Here is an 18,798-nt window from a genome sequence, read left to right on the forward strand (position 1 = left end):
TTGTTGATTGCAGAAAAGCTTGAATGTATGCATATATCGCTTGTGCCTGTGTGTGTTGTGTGTTGTGGCCTTAATAAGTGGAACAAAACAAGTTTGAATCAAGAAATGTGAATTCTGAATTATCGAGGCCATAACTTGATTACCAGCATATGGTTTTTGAATGAATCTTCCAACATGACTGCAGAACTGGAAGATCACACTGTAGTAAATAGCCAAGGAATTGAACATCCTATGACCATAAAACGGTACTATGGTCATTTTTTTCTGTGCATCTAAAATTTTCTGAAACAGGGGTTATATTTTATAGTGTGGATGGTAATGCGGTAACTATTGTAATTATGGTTTAAAAAAAGTTGTTTTATAAAAAAAAATTTTAATTGAGGTTGGGTTGAAAAAATAGATATTTGGTTAAAACTGTGGTTGAAATTAAGATTAAAGAAAAAAGTAGTTTAATGTGTTTGGTTAAGAATATTTTTGAAATTGAGGTTATAAAATAATTTAAAATAATATATATTAAGAATGCTTCGTGGGGATTAGAAAGCATGCAAGGGGCAACGTCTATTTTTTACCACAGAACCGCGTTGCTGTTGCCCTATCACTTTCAGAATACTCAAGATACCAAATTGCTCATATTGAAACATGAGGTGATAAAGATGTTTGTGCTGTAACTACCAGATCAAGTCCGTGTCAATCAAAATTCAGATGGACTTAGCCTCTGCCTTTCACAACCACGAATTACATTACTTCCCGAGTAAAAAATAACAGTGCAAAGAAGAGGAAAGGATATATGTTGTAACATTAAAATATCTTAGCAACATCTTTCATCAGGCCACTGTTAGCCTTGGCAAAATCTAAGAACTCCTGGAATGATATGAATCCATCACCATCAGTATCAATCTCAGCCATCATGCGCTTGATCTCCTCTGCTGTGACTGAACCGAGGGTCTTCAAGCAATCGCCGAGCTCCGCTGCAGAGATTTGGCCATCACCGTTCAAGTCGAAACGCTTGAAAATGCGCTCCAGCTCAGGCCTTTCGTCAGCCATGTTGGTGTGAGTGTGTTTTGGATCCTAGCCTTGTGATTTTGAAGGAGGATGACTGGGAGTTAAAGGAGCTGGGTTCTTAAAGGGATGATAACCAATGAACTCGGAATAGGAACGGATCACCTGAAAACTCTCAACTATTTGTCGACAGATATCCTAGGGTTGAACTTGACCAATCAAAACATAGAAATTGTTCGAAGAAACGACAGAAAAATCAGGACAAAACATTGGATGTCAATCATTCGACACAATCACTAACTATTTGTTGTTTACTTGACGTGGAAGGCAGGACACAAGTCCCACAGTGAAAAATAAGATATGTTATCGGTTAAAACAGTCAGCTTGTCAAATAATGCAGAGTTATAATTGTAGTGATGACTACTGTAGATTTTTTTAATTTTTTTTTATCATTTGGACTTGTGTACAGGAAAATGTCTCAATTTTGACAGGAACTAATGGGAAAATTCTTCTGTTGTCTCAACAATATTAAGCACTTCATCACAACTTGATTGAGTTTAGATTTCCACTTGGAGGTCTCAAAGTCAGAATAATGTTCAAATACCGAGAGACTTGATATTAATTAAAATTAAAAACTTAAAAAAAAAAAAAAAAAAAACTAAAAGAGAATGAGAAGTTATCGTAGTGGACATTAATTTCCCTATTCATTGAATAATAAAGTGATGAAATTGCTTTCAATTATTTTTTATAAATTGTATGGGGATAGTTTGGTATTTATTTTATAAAATTACTAATTAAAACCTAAAATAAAAATATATAATGCCTATTACTCAGACACGTTTTAATTTATTTTTTTTAAAATAGTATGATTTTTTTGATGCCTTTAAAGACAAAACCAACTTAACTCTTTAACAAAGAATTTTTTTTTATTTTATTTTACATTGATTTTATTTTATATTTGAAGGTTACATTGCACTCGCCATTATTTGGACAATCCCTAAGCTATTCGGATGGCGTGTGCGAGGCCTTCCAACCATCAAACATCGCCTTTTGAAATGATATTTGAAAGGTCTCAAGGCGCTCCAACCTCATAGGTGGCATATGTTTCAAAATTCTTGATGGTTTGGTGTTAGCGACCATGTTTTCCCTTTTTCTCTATCTGTTTACCTGGATTTTCATATCAATCCCTTAAAAATTTCAGAATAACCCTTTAATTTGTTGATTTTTCAGATTTGATCTCTTTTTTTATCTGGAATAATTTATAAATTTGGTTTGCTTTTCCAATTTCATCCCTCTTTTCAAATTTGGTTCCTCTTATTTTTATTACTATTTGTTTTGTTTAAAATCATTTTTTTAAATTACTTTTATTTACTATTTCACTTTTTTTTTATTTTTTTTCCTATTAGATTTGATCTTCATTCTTTTTCATTGTCAATTTTTTTTGCTTTAACAAGTTTTTTAAATTGATATTTTTAAATTGGTTTGTAATACACTTCTTGATTGGACCTGGATCCAGGGTTTCACAAGTTGCAGGTTTTAAAAATTTAACCAAGTTTAAGATGTTTTCCCTGGTTCACTTGGTTTTTTTCCTTTTATCTAAGTTATATTTTTCTTATTTTCATCATTCAAGTATTTATTCAATTGGAGACTGAGTTTTTTTTTTTTTTTTTTAACTTGCTTTCTATGGAATTTCTTGTTGGTCTTGAAAATGACTCAACTATCTAGGGTTCTTCTGTGAAATTTCTTGTTTTTATATCATTTATTTAAAATTATTTATTTTAATTTTATCATTCAACATTTAATGTATTGAAAATTGATCTTTGTGCTTTTTTTCCTTTCCTTTCAAATGATTTTTTTTTTTTTTTTTTATGAGGTTATCCTAATCTTATGTCTATTGTTACGGAATTTGTGAGTTTACCTGGTTTAACTATTTTTTTTTACTTTTTTTTTTTTGTAATTTTGCCCTCCAATATTGGGTTTTTCTATACTTCAAATGAGCTCATGTCAGGTTCTTTTTACTTTTTTTTTCATTATTTGTTTTTGTTAATTTATTTTTTGTTTGCATTTTTTATTCATATTATTTAAATTACCAATTAATTCAATGACTCATATCTCAATTGTTTTTTTTTTAACATTTTTGAAAAAAACATTTAACCAACTTGCGGCGGAATGCGGACCACAAATATAGATTGCGCTCGGAGATCTTAGGTTCAAATCTTGTAAGAATAGGAGAAGTTGCTTCATTTTGTAGTTTAAGATTAGATAATTCATATGCGCTAGGTCATGTCAAGTGAACATAAAAAATATTCAAATGTTACTTCTTAGAGGAAAAAAATTCTCATGTGAGAGTTGATTTAATATGATTCAATTGACTTTACAAATTCAAAAAAAACCTAGACGACCTTCAAAAACAGTTTGACTAAAACAAATTCAATATGATATCTTTTTTTTAATATTAAGAGAAGAACATATTGTATTGACTTTGATTAACATAGGTTAAAATGTCAAATCCATAATCCAGGTTATATGAATATGATAAACTCATATAAAATATATTAAAATAAATTATGAAGCCTAATTCTCAATCACCTCAATGTTAAAAGATGAAATTAAAAAAAAAATCAATAAAAAAAGACCTAAAAAACAACCCGAGTTAACTTGTCAAACTTGCGATTCGGATCATAAGACCGAGATAACCCCATAGAAAGTAAATAAATAAAAATTACAAAATCTAATTCTCAATCAACCCAATGATGAAATATGAGATTAAAAAAATCAATTAAAAAACAAAAAAAAAAACCCGAGTTAATCCATTAAACTTATAACCTGAGTCATGAGACAAAGATAACCTCTTAAAAATAAAATAAAATAAAATAAAAACTAATTTAACTCGGTTAACCTACCAAATATGTGATCTTGATCATGAGACTAAGATAACTCCATAAAGAATAAATCAAAACAAATTATAAAACTCAATTCTCAATCGACCATGTCAGATACAATGTTGAACAAAGATATTTGTAAGAAATTAATTAAACAAATGACATAAAAAAATAAGTCAAGTCAATCCGGGTTAACTCATTAAGCATTATTCTCAGGTCATGAGGTCGAGATAACTTAATAAAAGTAAATTAAAATAAATCATAAAGTCTAATTTCAAATGAAACACAATATTAAATGATAAAACTAGAAAAAAAAAAAAGTCAATTAAAAAAATAATTTAGTCAATTAGACTAATCCACTAAACTTGCAACCTGAATCATGAGACGAGAACAACTCAATAAAAATAAAATCCAACGTTGAAGGACCCGTCACTCGAGTTTTGGGACCGAGATAACTTATTAGAAAGAAAATTAAAAAAACTAATCAATTTAACCAGAGTTAAAATGTCAAAACTTGCAACCCTAATAATGAGATTAAGATATCCTTTGTAGAAAGCAGATCAAAACAGATTATGAAACTTCAATTCCCAACCGATTGATATTGAATGATTAAATTGAAAAAAAATTAAGAAAAAATGAACATAAAAAACAACCTAATTCAACTTGGGTTACCTGTCAAATATTATTCTCAAGTCATGAGACCAAAAAAACATAATAGAAAACAAAGAAAAAAAAATATAAAGTTTAATTCTCAATCAAATCAATATTAAAGGATAAAATAATAAAAAATTAATTAAAAAAAATCTAATCAACCAAGTTAACTCCCAAAAACTAATGATCCATATTATGAGAATACGACAACCAAATAAAAAAATAATTTTAACTATTAAAAAATAAAATAAAAAAAGCATTCATTGAATAAAAATCAAAGAAAAAAAACAAAATATTATTCCAATAAATAGCATAACCCGCCTTCTTTTAGGTTTTTTTTTTTTTTTAATGTGCCGGAGAAAAACAAGATATTTGAGTTCAAATCACAGTTATTAAACCCAGATCGGCTTAGCGGGTCGACCCAGGACCCTATCGACCTAGTGGCTAGACCGATCCGAGTTTGTTAAAATATCGGCCGATGCAATAACCAGGCAAAACCCGATTGACCCGGCAGGTCGACCCATGACCTGAGCAAACCCGAACGAAACCCTTTTTTTTTCAAATGTGTTTTTTCTCCTAAACCCTTATTTATATATATTTTTAGTTGGTTATTAATATGTTTTTAAAGTTCACTATATAAATATTATAAAATATTTTATTTTTTCAATGTGCCTTCTTTTGAAGCTAGTGTCTGAGAAGGATGAAGAAGTCAATATAGATGAAACTAGATTTTGCCTCAGTTATCATATTTATCCTTTAGTTTCAGTTTTAAATTTAGGTTTATGAAATTTCAATAAAATAAAGAAAATAAAAAGTCTTTATGTCACGTTACCGAGGGCCTCGTTTCAAAAAAATACGTTGTCTGGGGGCTTTACCGGGACTAACTAGTAAAAGGCCTCAAGCCAGGAGCGATCTTAGAAATCAATTGCTCGCTAGTAAAAAATCTCAATATCGTATTCATTTAGAAGAAAAACAAAAATTCCTCCCCGCTCCACTTTTCTCTCCCCGTGCCCAATCCTGCCCAGCAAGAAAAAAGTTATGTTTTTTTAATGTGGGATAAAAATCTTTGTTGGTTTAAATACTTCAACTTAAAAGGATAACATAGTATCTTTTTAATGTAAAATAAAAAAAATTTTTTAAAACTTTATTATTTACAACATGTATAGCCTATGTTCATATGGATTTTTTTAAATTTTTTCATATAAAATATTAAAACTTTAAATATTTTTTTAAAATTTTTCAGATTGACCCATAAAACTTAGTTCCAGCCACTTGACTGGATCAACCCCAAATCAAGAATGATAACTATGATTCAAATAAGTGATGTACAGTATTAAGCAAATTGACAATAATGGATTTACAGTTGTGCTGATGTGAGTCATACCAAGGCGAGGATTTCTTACAGGAAGGTTGGGAGAAAAATAAGGATTATACTTGAATCATGAAAATTAACCGTTCTTATCATAATTTTTTTTTTTTTTTTTTTTTTTTTCTGTTTATAAGATGACAGCCTGATAGACTTTAATCAAAATTTTGCAGGCCTTACTCGTCAAGACGCCTTCACTAGCAGGGAGAGACATATGATGCAGGGAAAGACAAGACATCACAAAATTATAAATTTTATTTTATTGGCGATGTACCTCATCTGAATGTTTACAATACTGAAATGATTTCACTCACCAGATTGTGGTAAAACTTGCATGTACAACACTGAGCTGGGTAGCTATGTTGCAAGTTATTGGAGTAAATAGATCCTACACTAGCACCATCCATCATTGCAAGAATCGTCGAACGATCTAAAGAATTGACATGGAACTTGTTACCTAATCACAGAGATCACGAAAACTCTATCCAACAAGCTGAATGATGGCACTGTTCACAGCTTCTCTGGTTGGCAAAGCTGGAATGGCACCTCTCTCCTTCACAGTCAATGCACCACAGGCATTCGCAAACTTGAGAGCTTCTCTCAATCGGTCCTCATTCTTAAAGATTAAAAGAAGTCGATCAGTGTGAAAGTGCATTACAAAGTTAAAAGATAAAGTACACTGTTGTTTTTAAAAGCATAACTGTGAAAACTAAGCATGACTTGCACTGGTTTGCACAACAATAACCTGGACGGGACCGGAAACCATGCATAAATAGAAAACTGGTTTTTTTCAGATGATCTGAAAGGGGGAAATTATCATTTTAGAACAAAACAATTTGGAGAAGTTCTTGACGTTGTCCAGCTCTATGAATTCCTTGCATGATTATAACTAACTCCCTATCTAATATTATACCTTCCAAGTACAGCTGAAGATCAAGTTTCTTCAATACAATGGAAGAAAGAACCTTATAATGGTTATATAGTTGCATGAAATGAAATGATAGGCTAGGATCATATATGGTTATTGAGATTGCCTAGGGGAGATCCAAAACTCAAATTAATGTCTGAGCCAGCAGCTGATATGTTGACACAAAGCTAGGATTATGCAAAACATATCTACAGACTAAACTGCATCATGACGAAGATACCAAATGCATGTGTAAATTTGTGCTTGCACACGCACAGCAGTGTTGACCTGAAGATACTACCATTTCTTTAATCTAATTGTTAATGGCATTACCTGGAGCAAGGAGAGATCCTTAGCTAGTTGTGACAATATTCCAGCAACAAAAGCATCCCCAGCACCAGTGGTGTCCACGGCATCCACCTTTAAACCCTTCACTCTCCCACTGAACTCCTGAAAACATATGAGATAATGAAAATTTAGTCACAGAGATATTAAAAGAAAACATTACCTCCAATATAGGAGGGAAATATCACAAGGCATTAGCACTATATTAGGTCAATTAGTTTTAAAATCGCAGTGCATTTTCACTTAATTTATGAGTCAAATCCTCTTGAAAGACAGCCTTTTAGAGTTGCCATCAACAAAGAAAACTTTTAGAGGCAGATAAGGTTTTCTCAAATTGCAGTTTTATGGAAAAGTTGATAAGAAAAAGGTCCGGTCACAATATTCAAAATTCTCCAATTCACTCTATATTGCAATATTTAGATTGCTTCTTGATTCCTGTTGGTCTACAATCTTGAATGCTGCATCGATACAAAATTCTCTCTCTCATGCCTCCTTTCCTTTTTTTTCAATTCTTTTAAGTTCCTGTAAGCAACATGTGATTGGAGTTTTGGATGTGCATTCTTATTTCAATTCCTGTCATCATCCAAACTCAAAGCAATAGTACAGCAACAATTTCTCATTGACATGCATGGGATAGGAGCACACGGGATGGTCTTGTAAGTTTCAAAAGTAGATTTTTAAAGACTAGATTTCTGGTACTTACTTTGGTGTAATACCTGCAGCCCTCCGGTCCCTCAGTGACAAGAAGCAATTTAAGATTTGGATGGAATAGCTTCTGAACAACAGCATCATCATATGGATCTTCTCCTTTAGTCAAGAAAGATATCTCTTCTTCACTTATCTGGAAGACATAAACAAGATGTGACCATCAGGGTGATATTTCTATCTGCATTGCACCATGCCTCTAAATTAGGGGAAGCAAAAAAATTGCCAACAACAATAAGGTAATTAATCTACTCAAGATGGCATGTTGCCTTGATAATATCAGCAGTGTCCCAAATGCTCAGAATCCCTTCTCTGGCACTCTCAGCAGAAGGCCATAGTGGAAGCCTCAGGTTAGGATCGTAGGACAAAACAACACCTGCATCCTTAGCAACTTTTGCTGCTGCAATGTGGGCTGACTTGCATGGCTCTGTTATAAGACTTATGGAGCCATAATGAAATATTTTTGCCTGCCAAGGTACATAAAAAGGAGAAAAATGATTTTTTTATGTAACAAAGTATTTTTTGTGCTTTTAAGTTTAAAATAAATACTACAAGTATAAACCCTTGCATACCTTTCTAATCAAATCTACATCAAGTTCAGCTTCTTGAAGTAACATATCTGCACTAGGATTACGGTAAAACATGAATTCACGTTCCCCGTCACTTCTTAATGTAACAAAAGCTAAAGCAGTCCGTGCACCAGGATCGAAACGCATCCCTTCATTGTTCACATTATTCTCCTTCAATATTTCCGCGAGCATGTATCCAAACTCATCTTCACCAACCTGTGCATGTTGTACAAAAGATTCGAGATCTGAGAGGATAGATGACAGATAAAATTTCTATGGTTAATTTTTGTGAAAACTACATGTCAATAAGATAATATAAGCAGGGTATGGCATGCTACAAAACTGACACGCTGTTAAATTTTAGAACAAAGAGGGAAGTAATATTTTGTCAAGAATGCACTAGGTTGAAAGAATGATCAATAGAACTAAATTGTTAACAAGGAAAATTGTTGTTTGACAGCTCCTTGCAGTGACAGATTGATTCTATCTCCAGCTATCCATAGCTCTATTCAAAGGACTTTAATTCAACCTCGGAGAGGTGGATGACAGCTTTTCACCTTCAGATAACATGAATGCCTAGGACGTATGTTTGTGGATAGTGGATGCCAGATAAACTTGTTATGTCGGATAAACTCAGGAAACTACTGAAATCAGCTTTGCAACTTAACTTTCTATTAAGCATAAATGATGTCTGTGTAACAAGAAAAGGAGTTGTGTGTCTTAAATCATTAAAGAAGGAGAAGGGAAACATAAATGACACTATAATAGGACTCTAACTTGAATACTACAATCCTAAATTACCAAGCCCGAGAGAATCAAAAAACCCGTTGGCAGATTTTTTTTACCAACTCCTCAACAAATTGGCTACATGGGCATCTGAAAAACTACTTCATCCTTGCTTTCTTATTTCTAATCATTGCCATAAACATTGATCATTATTGTTATAATGGTACCTTCCCTATAAATGCCGACGAGCCACCAAGTCGAGCAATACCAACAGCAACATTAGCAGGCGCACCTCCTGGAGCCTTCTTAAATGCTGGTGCATCAGACAATGAAAGTCCACTAATGGTTGGGACAAAGTCAATTAGCATTTCCCCAAAACAAACCACAAGAGAGGAGTCTTTCGTTTCTGGTGACCCATCACCCCCGAATGCTTTACCTGGATTACATAAAATAGGAAGCAAAAGAAAGAGCCGAGAGTCTCATAACAAGTTGGAAACATAAAAAGAAAAGGTTCATATTTCCAAATAGATAGTAAAAGCAGAAATGTAATGAATTTGGTGAAAGAAGCTGATGCCTAAGGGAATTTGCACTATGAAGGCAAAACGTTAATTATTTCCTCTTGTTCTTCCAGCAGAATTGATTTCACAAAATGGTAGAATAAAGCAATTAGAGAACTTGAGCCCTTCATGATATGGCATCTACAAGACCGAGACTTTATAAGGTCCCTAAAAGCTAAAAAGATTGTCTATGGACTCTTTTGAATTGATCCCTTACCCAAAAAAAGAAAAAGACAAAGAAAAAGAAAAATCAAAGCTTGAGATTCTCCTTGATGTCCAATTTTCTATTATGAGACTAAAACCGATGGAATCCAAAACTTCAATTCACAAGACATGGACACTCATTTCCAACTAGAACCAGTGCGATTTAGACTGATTGTGAAGAACCCATTAAAGAAAAACACATTGACGTGCATCAAAACTCAAGATAAAGTAAACTAATCTATGATTCCAAGAAACAAAATTCTTACTTTGGAAGCTCAATCGAGGAATGGAAACCAAAGGGGGGCAAGAAAAAGTTGAGGCTTTAACATTCCCACGTCTGAAACAAAGTTCTTGACGAGAAGACAAAGCCACACCACCTAAACAAAAAGCAGTAGAGTGTAGAGCAGCCATGCACCTCAAAATCAAAACTTGTAAGCAAAATTTGGTTGCTTTTTCTTTTTTGATCTGATCAGCCGGCTGGGTATTGTTTCTTAGTTGTCAGGGAGAGATAGGAGGTGTTACGAGGAGTCTAGGGAGTGTTGTTGGATAAAAACTACGGTGTTTGAGATTTGGGCGGAGGATGCAAGAGAGTGAAGTAGTTTGTTGTGGTGTCAGTTTGTGGTTATTGGACAAGACTACTTCAGTTACTCAACTTACTCTACTAGGTTGTCTTGTACTTAAAAAGAGTTTGATTGGTATTGTGATTAAAATTAAAATTTAGGGTTTTTTTTTTGAATTTTTTAAAAGTTTATGATATAATAATAATAAAAATAAATTTTTAAAAATAAAAAAAATATATTATTTTAATATATATATATATATATATTTTAAAGCAATAAATATTTTAAAAAGCAATCACCAACATAATATTAAATAAATTTAAAATCCAAGTGAACTATATAAATTTAAAATTAATTAAATTTATTATTTTTTGTGTATATTAGTTGTGTATTCATTTTTTTATGGTTATATTTTTAAAAAATATTTTTAATTAGTTTTTAAGAAAATAAGTTTAAAAAAGTATGTGTTTAGTTAAAATTTGTTTTTGATAGTGTTTTTGAATAAAATTTTAAATTTTTTTATTTTTCATTTACTTTAAATTAATATATTTATGATATTTTGAATTTGTAGATTTTTAAAAATAATTTTTAAAAATTAAAAATAATATTTAAAAAAGCAACCGATATTTCAAATTCAAACAGCCGCTTAACAGCCATTCCGCTGTTCAAAATTAAACTATCGGAAAAGAACGTACGCCCATCAGCCATCACATATCTCTCTGTTTTTGTTCCTGCCCAAAACACTCATGGGATTGACTGGCTCTAAGGTGTCACCAGTCTGTTTTCTAAGAGGGCAACAAACTGGCATCCTTTTCACTTGCTTTGCTTCGAGGATTTACGCGCTTTGATATCAGAAAAGTTAGAGACGCCACTCTGTCATCTCCTGGCTTGGAGTCTGGATACAGTCAATTCATCTATGTTGTTCAGAAAGTGCACCTGCTGTTCGCCGGCGGCAGCCCAGTTGAGCCGGTAATTATATGCTTTTGGATGACGCGTTATCATGTTGGTCCTCTTACTGGAGGATGAAGAAATATTGGTCAAAGTGGTGAAGGAGCTTGTTTTCTTTTCTCTATATCTGGGATTTCAAATTTTATGTATACATCTGTTATTTCTTGGGGTGTCTTACATGCATTGAGCTTGTAAAATATTCAATGGACCGTAAAATTAGTCGTAATACACGTGCAAGCTGATTCTAAAACATTCATAAAAAAAAAAAAAAAACATGTTGCAATTAAAGGCCCAATGTTTTGTCCAATGTTACACAAAAAGACTAGCAACTTTATTATGAAAAAGATATAATTTATAGTTTTCTTATTAAATATATTTCTCTAAACCCTAATCATAAAAACTATTATATATACAACAATTAATCGAGGCAAAAATTAATAAGCTTTCTCCTGGATTTGTTAATCAAGCACCCGCTTGAGCAGACTTTACTTTTTCTAGAATACAAGAAGTTAGCTTTTAGTTCCTTTTGAGAGCTTCACTCAAACTGCCATAACGACCAAAACTCCTCAGCATAGTGGCATGGCAGCAAACGAAAAAAAAAAAAAGACCTCATTGATGACCACACTGGGCTTACATGCAAGAAGATTTCCTTCTCACTTGCTTCGTTTCTTTGCTTCAACATGATTGATTACACGCTTTTAAGGCACATAAACAAATAGGACTACGCGTGCGTTGAGCAATTATTCCTTAATTATTAGTTTTTTATTATAGTATTTTATATTTTTTGGAAAATCCTTTTTCCCCTTTGTAAAAAGCCATTCTGTATTTTTTTTATTATTAATAATAGATGGGGTGTTTGGATTAACTTGCACACAACTAATCTCTACGGGCCATAAAATTAATGATTAGGTCCAGTGACTATCAATATTATCAATTATAGGGCTCGAATATGATATCACAAGAAAAACAAACTCTTTAATTCTAAGCTTTTAACACTGAGCACCTTTGATTTTTATAGCACATGAACTAGATCTCTGGCCATTTAGCATCACAGCAAGAAAATATAAGGCAAAAGTTAGTCTAAGCATACTTTGGTAAATATATGCTCCGGAGAAAGAAAGGAATTTGGATAATGGAACATGACTCAACAGAAGCATATCTGTTCGCAGCCTCCAAAGGCCAACTTCGACTGCAAAGAGACTTCATTGTGGATTGTGGACAAGCAGCACCAAGTGTTTTATAGTGGGCTGGCTGTTCTTCCTAGTCTAGATGCCTGCCTTAGTTATAATTTTAGGGTTCACTTTCAAATCCCAGTTATTTTTTTGTATTTTTTTTTTATGATTTTCAAGATTTTTTTGGACATACAAGAATTAAACAAAATGAAGAAAATAATATAATTAGCTAAAAAGATATATTTTTTTGATCACATGGTTAATCTTTATGAATATTTCCAAGAGAATTTACAGAATAAGTGGAATTATAAGAAATTTAATTTCACATGCACAACACTGATCAATATAATTAAATATAATTTATTTTACCTTTGCATCCCTTCAATTACAATCTCCATCAAGACTTCTATAATTATATCCAATTACTTTTCTTCACATGTGAATAGTTAAGAGTCCCTATCAATAGCAAACAAGAAAAAATAATTTCCACACTTGAGGGTCTAGCCCATTGGTCAACAGCAAAGCTTGTCTTTGCGAAGGTCCTGGGTTCGATCCTCAAGAGTACCAGTCTGTCACCCCCGCGGTGCCTTACTTGCCTACTGGGCTTGCAGGATGTTCAGTGGGCCCGGGGAATAGTCGTGGTGCGCGTAAGCTGGCCCGAACACCCCGGGTTACCAAAAAAAAAAAAAAAAGAAAAAAAGAAAAAATAATTTCCTTCTAAGGACGGCATTAAATATTCATCAATATTATAAGCATATCAAAGATTTACTATAAAACAAAAAAAAAAAAAAAAAGAAATTCTCAAAGAAGGGTATCAGATGATTGGGAGTGTGGTTGCCATTGTTTTTTTAAAGTGTTTTTTGTGTCGAAATATATTAAAATAATTTTAAAAAAAAATTATTTTTGAAGTCAACACATTCAAAACAATACAAAACGTATAAAAAAAATTAAATTTATTAGAAATAAGGGTTAGCCTGTATTTTTAAATGCAAAAATCCTAATTCCTTGGCCTCTTCGATAACAAAAAAAATTAATTTAGGTAACAAAATATTATGCCCATGCATAGGAAATCCCCAAATTTCGTCTGATATTTTCTAAACGACTATTTATTTATTTATTGTTTCCTTCTCCATCCTGCCAAGGAACAGGTAGTCACAGAACAAACATTTTAATACAATTAGCCCCTTAACAATTTTTTAATTGAAATTGAAACCTTCTAATAATTCTATCTTGAGAGAGGAGAGCATATGTGCCCTCATTTGCAAGAGGTCTTTTTTCGTAAATTAAGATCCTAATGGCTGTCCTAATTAATGAATATTATTTGTCAACATATAATTAAGACTTAATTGTCCATAATAATACTTTTGACTAAGTGAATTAACTTCGTGGTTGTTGAACCTGACCGAACCTGAAAAACTTGTAATCCAAAACCCAATATAAATCCGGTTTTGAGTTCCGATACTATTTGACTTTATAGAATTTAGTTAATTCGATCAGGTTCTTAGCAGCTCGAGTGATTCAATCAAATCCAAATAAATTAATATAAAAAATTAAAAAAAATTAAAAAAAAAAATTATTTTAATAAAAATAATAAAATTAATCAAAGGTATCAAATTATTTTTTTGAAATGACACGAAATTAAAACACAATGTAAACTTAAATTATAAAAACAAATGATAAAATAGTAAATAATGTTTTTCATACATGGTTCATGTAAACAATAAGTGATTCCATCAATAAAGATATTGACTAATTTGTTTTTGTATGATAAAATCCTACTATTCAAGACCTACAAAAACAATTGAAAGTGATCAGTAAAACCCTGTATTCAAGAAAAAACATTGGAAACAACTATGTCCTCACAACTATACCCACTTGTTAGCTAACAATAGTTCCGATGCTTTTTTTAAATACATGATCATATGTAATGTTTTAGTTTATTTAATATCTTTTGCCTTGATAAATAATACACCATTTTTAAATATTGTTATGTTTTTTTAAAAAAATATATTGTTATATTCTCATAAGTTTCAAATATTGTTTTTTACATACCATAAACCTTAACAAGTGGATCCATAGAGAATTATAGGCTTTTATATAAACTAAAATGAATAAATCAAACAATTTAAAGTAGAACTCTTATTTTTAAATCTTGAAATGTAACTTTTTATTAGATCACATCTCAAATAAGTTATGAGATTTTTTATAAAAAAAATCATAATATTATAAATTTGTTTTAAAGAATATGTTACTTAAGGCTCCGTTTGTTTGCAGGAAAGTGAATTCCTTTTGGAAAGTGAATTCCGGGAAAGTATTTTCCGATGTTTGGTAGTGTTATGGAAAATGAACTGGAAAACACTTTCCAGTGTTTGGTTATGTCATGGAAAATGAGCTGGAAAATAACTTATTAATATTTTATTTTTCTCAAGTTTATTAAAATAATGAGAAACAAATCTTACAAATTAAAAAGTTGAATGATAATGAAATTGAAAAAAATATATAATTTAATAAATTATCTCAAATAAAACAAATAATAATCAAAATAATAGGGATCAAATGTAAAAAATTTTAAAAAAATGAAAAATGAAGAAATTAAATAATAATAATCAACATTTCATAAATTATTTCAAATAAAATAAGTAACAGTCAAAAGAATGAGGATCAAATTTGATAAATAAAAAATTTCAATAAAAAAATGATAAGAAAAAAGCAAATAGCAATTATAAAAATAAGGACCAAAGTTAATATAAAAATAAATTTTAAGAGATGAAATTGAAAAATAAATATTCAAAACAAAATATATATAATAATCAAAAGTTTGAGGATCAAATTTGATATAATCAGCAAATAATGACATTTCTAAATTTTTCACAACTTCCGGAAAGTGTTTTCCCCTCAAAATTTTCAGGAAAACACTTTCCTGAAAACCAAGCCAAATTTTCCTTTTACTGGAAAGTGTTTTCCATTAACCAACTTTCCTACTGGCAAACAAACACAGGAAAGTTTGGAAAGTGTTTTCCCGGAAACCACTTTCCGGAAAACAAACACAGCTAAAAGGAAAACACTTTCCTGAAAACCAAGTCAATTTTTTTTTTGACTAAAATTGACCGGAAAGTGTTTTCCGTTGACTAGAAAGTCTTTTCCGCTGACCGGAAATTGTTTTCCGTTGACCAACTTTTCTAATGACAAACAAACACAGGAAAGTTTGGAAAATGGTTTCCCGGAAACTACTTTCCGGGAAACAAACAAGGCCTAAGTGTAAAGACATGGTGAATGAGACTTTAAAGTATTGCATGTCACTCTTTTCCATAAAAAAATTCTTATAAAATAAAAATTTATTTTTAATATTATCATATTAAAAATATCTAAAAAATAATAATTTAAAACTAAAAAATTTTAAAATTTTTAAAAAAACGTGTCCCAACTCCTAGCTTTCTTTCAAAAGATCAACAGCACAAACTATTCTCCACCACTCTGCAAAAAGTACATATTTGGTCACTTACAAAATTAAAAAAATAAATAAGAAAAATCTTCTAAAGCGCGTGAAAGCCGCGTTGAAGTCAAACAACCCCACAAATTCCTATATAAAACGCTTATTGATCTACTCAATACACACCAAGAGAGAGAAAACACTCTTTTCCTCTTTTCCTTCTCTAGCAGCTGCAAAACTAAAGTCTCTGTCTTTTCTCTTTTCTCTCTGTTTTTTCTTTGTACAATGGCAAAATCAAGAAACCCAACAGCCTTCGGTTCCATGGACGACATAAGGAAGGTATTCAACAAGTTCGACAAAAACGGTGATGGAAAAATTTCTTGCAGTGAAGTTGTAGACAACCTTAGCGAACTGGGTACCAAGATATCACCAGCAGAGGTCGAGTTGATAATGCAAGAATTCGACAAAGATGGTGATGGCTACATTGATCTTGACGAGTTTGTCGACTTCATCCAGAATGGTGGCCTTGGCGACAGTGGTGGCAATAACAGTAAAGAATTGAGGGATGCTTTCGATTTATACGATACGAACAAGAATGGACTGATTTCAGTTGATGAGTTGCACTCCGTAATGAAGATGTTGGGGTTGAAGTGTAGCTTGAGTGATTGTCGTAAGATGATACGTGAAGTTGATGAAGATGGTGATGGTAATGTTAATTTTGAAGAGTTTAAGAAGATGATGACTAAAGGGTTAGCGTAAATTAATTAATTACCATGTTTTATTTTCTTACTTAGACTTGGTTCAACGTTTCAGGAGTAGTCTTTAAAACAATTAGGGTAATTAGTGGTGCTAGTTTGGGGTTTTATTTTATTTTATTTTTGTTTGAACTCCATCGTTGCTCTTTTCTGTTTTGAGGTAAGTTGAATTTGCAAGAACAGAAAAAATAATAGTGGAATTTAGTAGCTAATTTTAATTTTAATTTGGATTATTGCTGGTAATTGTTTTTGATGAAACACATGATTTCAGATAATTAGGAACCTTAGTTTTTAATCTTTTGATTTATTTATTTGGATGTTTTCTTATGATGTTTATATATTTTATTATTGGGTTTAAATTTTTTTTTTAGATTTGACATGATCTTTAGATAATTAAAAATATCTCATCTCTACTAACTGTTTCTTCGATAAGCATGATTAAGGCCAAGATAAGATCTACCAAGGAGGGATAGAGAAATTTGGAGTCAAATAGAATTGGAATTCTCTTGCTAAATGTAGATTTACAGGAAATTAATTATGGTATATTATTTGTTGATTATTATGAGATGAAGATAGTTCTTCATGAAACTTTTGCGATGGAATTTGGAAATTAGGAGAACTATTTTTTTTTATTTTTTTTTATTTTTTTTTTATTTTTTGTGTATGCATTCTATGTTTTACTCCAACAATATATTTAGAATTATTTATTTATCAACACACCATAATTCTACATAAATCTCATTAAAAAGATTTTTTCTAAAATCTTTATCAAGAAAAAACTATTATTTATTGTTTATTTATGGTTGCTGCATATTGCAATGATATTGAGCTCAACGCGGAATGGTTTGACTCTACTGTTTATTAGTTACTTTATCTTCAAAGGAAATGTTATTTCATGATGAGCATGAGAAGTAGAGTTATAATTGTTTTTTTAAATATTTTTATTTAAAAAAATTATTTTTAATATTAGTTTGATATTAGCGTATCAAAATAATTTAAAAAATACTAAAATATATTAATTTAAAATAAAAAAAAATTAAATTTTTTTAAAAACATTTAAATACAAAAATAAATAGGGCCACTAGTTACTTTATCTTCCAAGGATTTTTTTTTTCCTTTTTCCAGCTGCATAATTATTTGGTGGTTTTGATTGGTTGATGCAAACAAATATAATGATATAGTTGGGAGTCACAATATATGGTTGGTTTTGGATTTATGATATCTGGTGTTGGTGAAAACAGATTTTCCGGCATTGAAATTGAATTTCCAGCTTTAATAGAGAGTGTGTGTGTGTGTGTGTGTGTGTGTGTATTTTATTTCTTTTGGAGCTTTAAAATTTGAGAATAGCTGGTGGGGATCGAGTCATAACTTATGCCTCCAGCAAACTTCAGTACAAGTATAATTGAGAGGTTAATTAAGCTTTATTTTAAAGATTCTTACCTTGACTAGCCCGGCAAGAAATCTCTTATCCCTTGTGAGGTGCGAAGCATTTGCTAGGATTAGAAGGATAGGCACCAATGCTATCTTGAGGTCTCTTTGGATGGAGAGACATGCAAGAATGCTCCACCACTCTTCGAGGCAGTTTTCTTGCTTCCATGAGTGGTGGGGCCGGATTCTTGCTTCTCCGAGGGGTGACGCAGCAGGTGTCTTTTAGGGCCCTTCTTCGAGGCAGTTTTTGTGGGGTGGGATTTTTGGTTTTTTTTTCTTTTTTTTTTGTTAATAATAATTATTTAGATTAATTTATGTATATCTCAATTAATTTTATAAGATTTTAAAATTAATAATTATATAAATTTTAGTAACCTGAGATTAATGAGACTATATAGAATTTATGTTTAGATTGATATAAAGAATTTTTGATAGATACTGTGAAAGTAACTAAACTGGTAGATGTTTTATGAGACCAAAGCATGTGACTACTTGAAGTTTGAACAACCGGAGTTTGCCATCTTGCCCGGAGCACGAACTACAGTATTTGTGAAGCTATTTTCCTTTGGAGACAGTCCAAGGTTAAAGATGAGT

General features: G+C 31.3%; 3 protein-coding genes across 3 annotated transcripts; 1 reads left to right on the forward strand and 2 right to left on the reverse strand.

Moving 5' to 3' along the window:
• Nucleotides 1-445: 445 nt before the first annotated feature.
• Nucleotides 446-1,390, reverse strand: LOC118048934 (polcalcin Syr v 3-like). Its single transcript, XM_035058786.2, has one exon. The coding sequence runs from the start codon at nucleotides 1,042-1,044 to the stop codon at nucleotides 799-801; it is 246 nt and encodes an 81-aa protein (XP_034914677.1). The 5' UTR covers nucleotides 1,045-1,390; the 3' UTR covers nucleotides 446-798.
• A 4,745-nt stretch (nucleotides 1,391-6,135) lies between these two features.
• LOC118048924 (probable fructokinase-6, chloroplastic) lies at nucleotides 6,136-10,549 on the reverse strand. Its single transcript, XM_035058775.2, has 7 exons — nucleotides 10,178-10,549; nucleotides 9,378-9,586; nucleotides 8,428-8,640; nucleotides 8,125-8,322; nucleotides 7,854-7,991; nucleotides 7,139-7,255; nucleotides 6,136-6,514 (listed from the first exon to the last, which is right to left on the reverse strand). Exons 1-7 carry the CDS (start codon nucleotides 10,320-10,322, stop codon nucleotides 6,380-6,382), a joined length of 1,155 nt encoding a protein of 384 aa, XP_034914666.1. The 5' UTR covers nucleotides 10,323-10,549; the 3' UTR covers nucleotides 6,136-6,379.
• Nucleotides 10,550-16,186: 5,637 nt separating this feature from the next.
• On the forward strand, nucleotides 16,187-17,000 carry LOC118048915 (probable calcium-binding protein CML23). The gene has a single exon (XM_035058769.2). The coding sequence runs from the start codon at nucleotides 16,307-16,309 to the stop codon at nucleotides 16,778-16,780; it is 474 nt and encodes a 157-aa protein (XP_034914660.1). The 5' UTR covers nucleotides 16,187-16,306; the 3' UTR covers nucleotides 16,781-17,000.
• Nucleotides 17,001-18,798: the final 1,798 nt, after the last annotated feature.

The sequence above is a fragment of the Populus alba genome, chromosome 4 (genome assembly GCF_005239225.2).
Source record: "Populus alba chromosome 4, ASM523922v2, whole genome shotgun sequence".
Classification (NCBI taxonomy): Eukaryota; Viridiplantae; Streptophyta; class Magnoliopsida; order Malpighiales; family Salicaceae; genus Populus; species Populus alba.

Excerpts from the sequence above, each read along its gene's own strand:
- LOC118048934 (XM_035058786.2), bottom strand. The coding sequence starts at position 1,044 with ATGGCTGACGAAAGGCCTGAGCTGGAGCGCATTTTCAAGCGTTTCGAC.
- LOC118048915 (XM_035058769.2), top strand. The coding sequence starts at position 16,307 with ATGGCAAAATCAAGAAACCCAACAGCCTTCGGTTCCATGGACGACATA.
- LOC118048924 (XM_035058775.2), bottom strand. The coding sequence starts at position 10,322 with ATGGCTGCTCTACACTCTACTGCTTTTTGTTTAGGTGGTGTGGCTTTG. Across the intron at positions 8,323-8,427 it reads ATGTAGATTTGATTAGAAAG|GCAAAAATATTTCATTATGG; the intron begins GTATGCAAGGGT and ends GTACCTTGGCAG. Across the intron at positions 7,992-8,124 it reads ACACTGCTGATATTATCAAG|ATAAGTGAAGAAGAGATATC; the intron begins GCAACATGCCAT and ends TATGTCTTCCAG.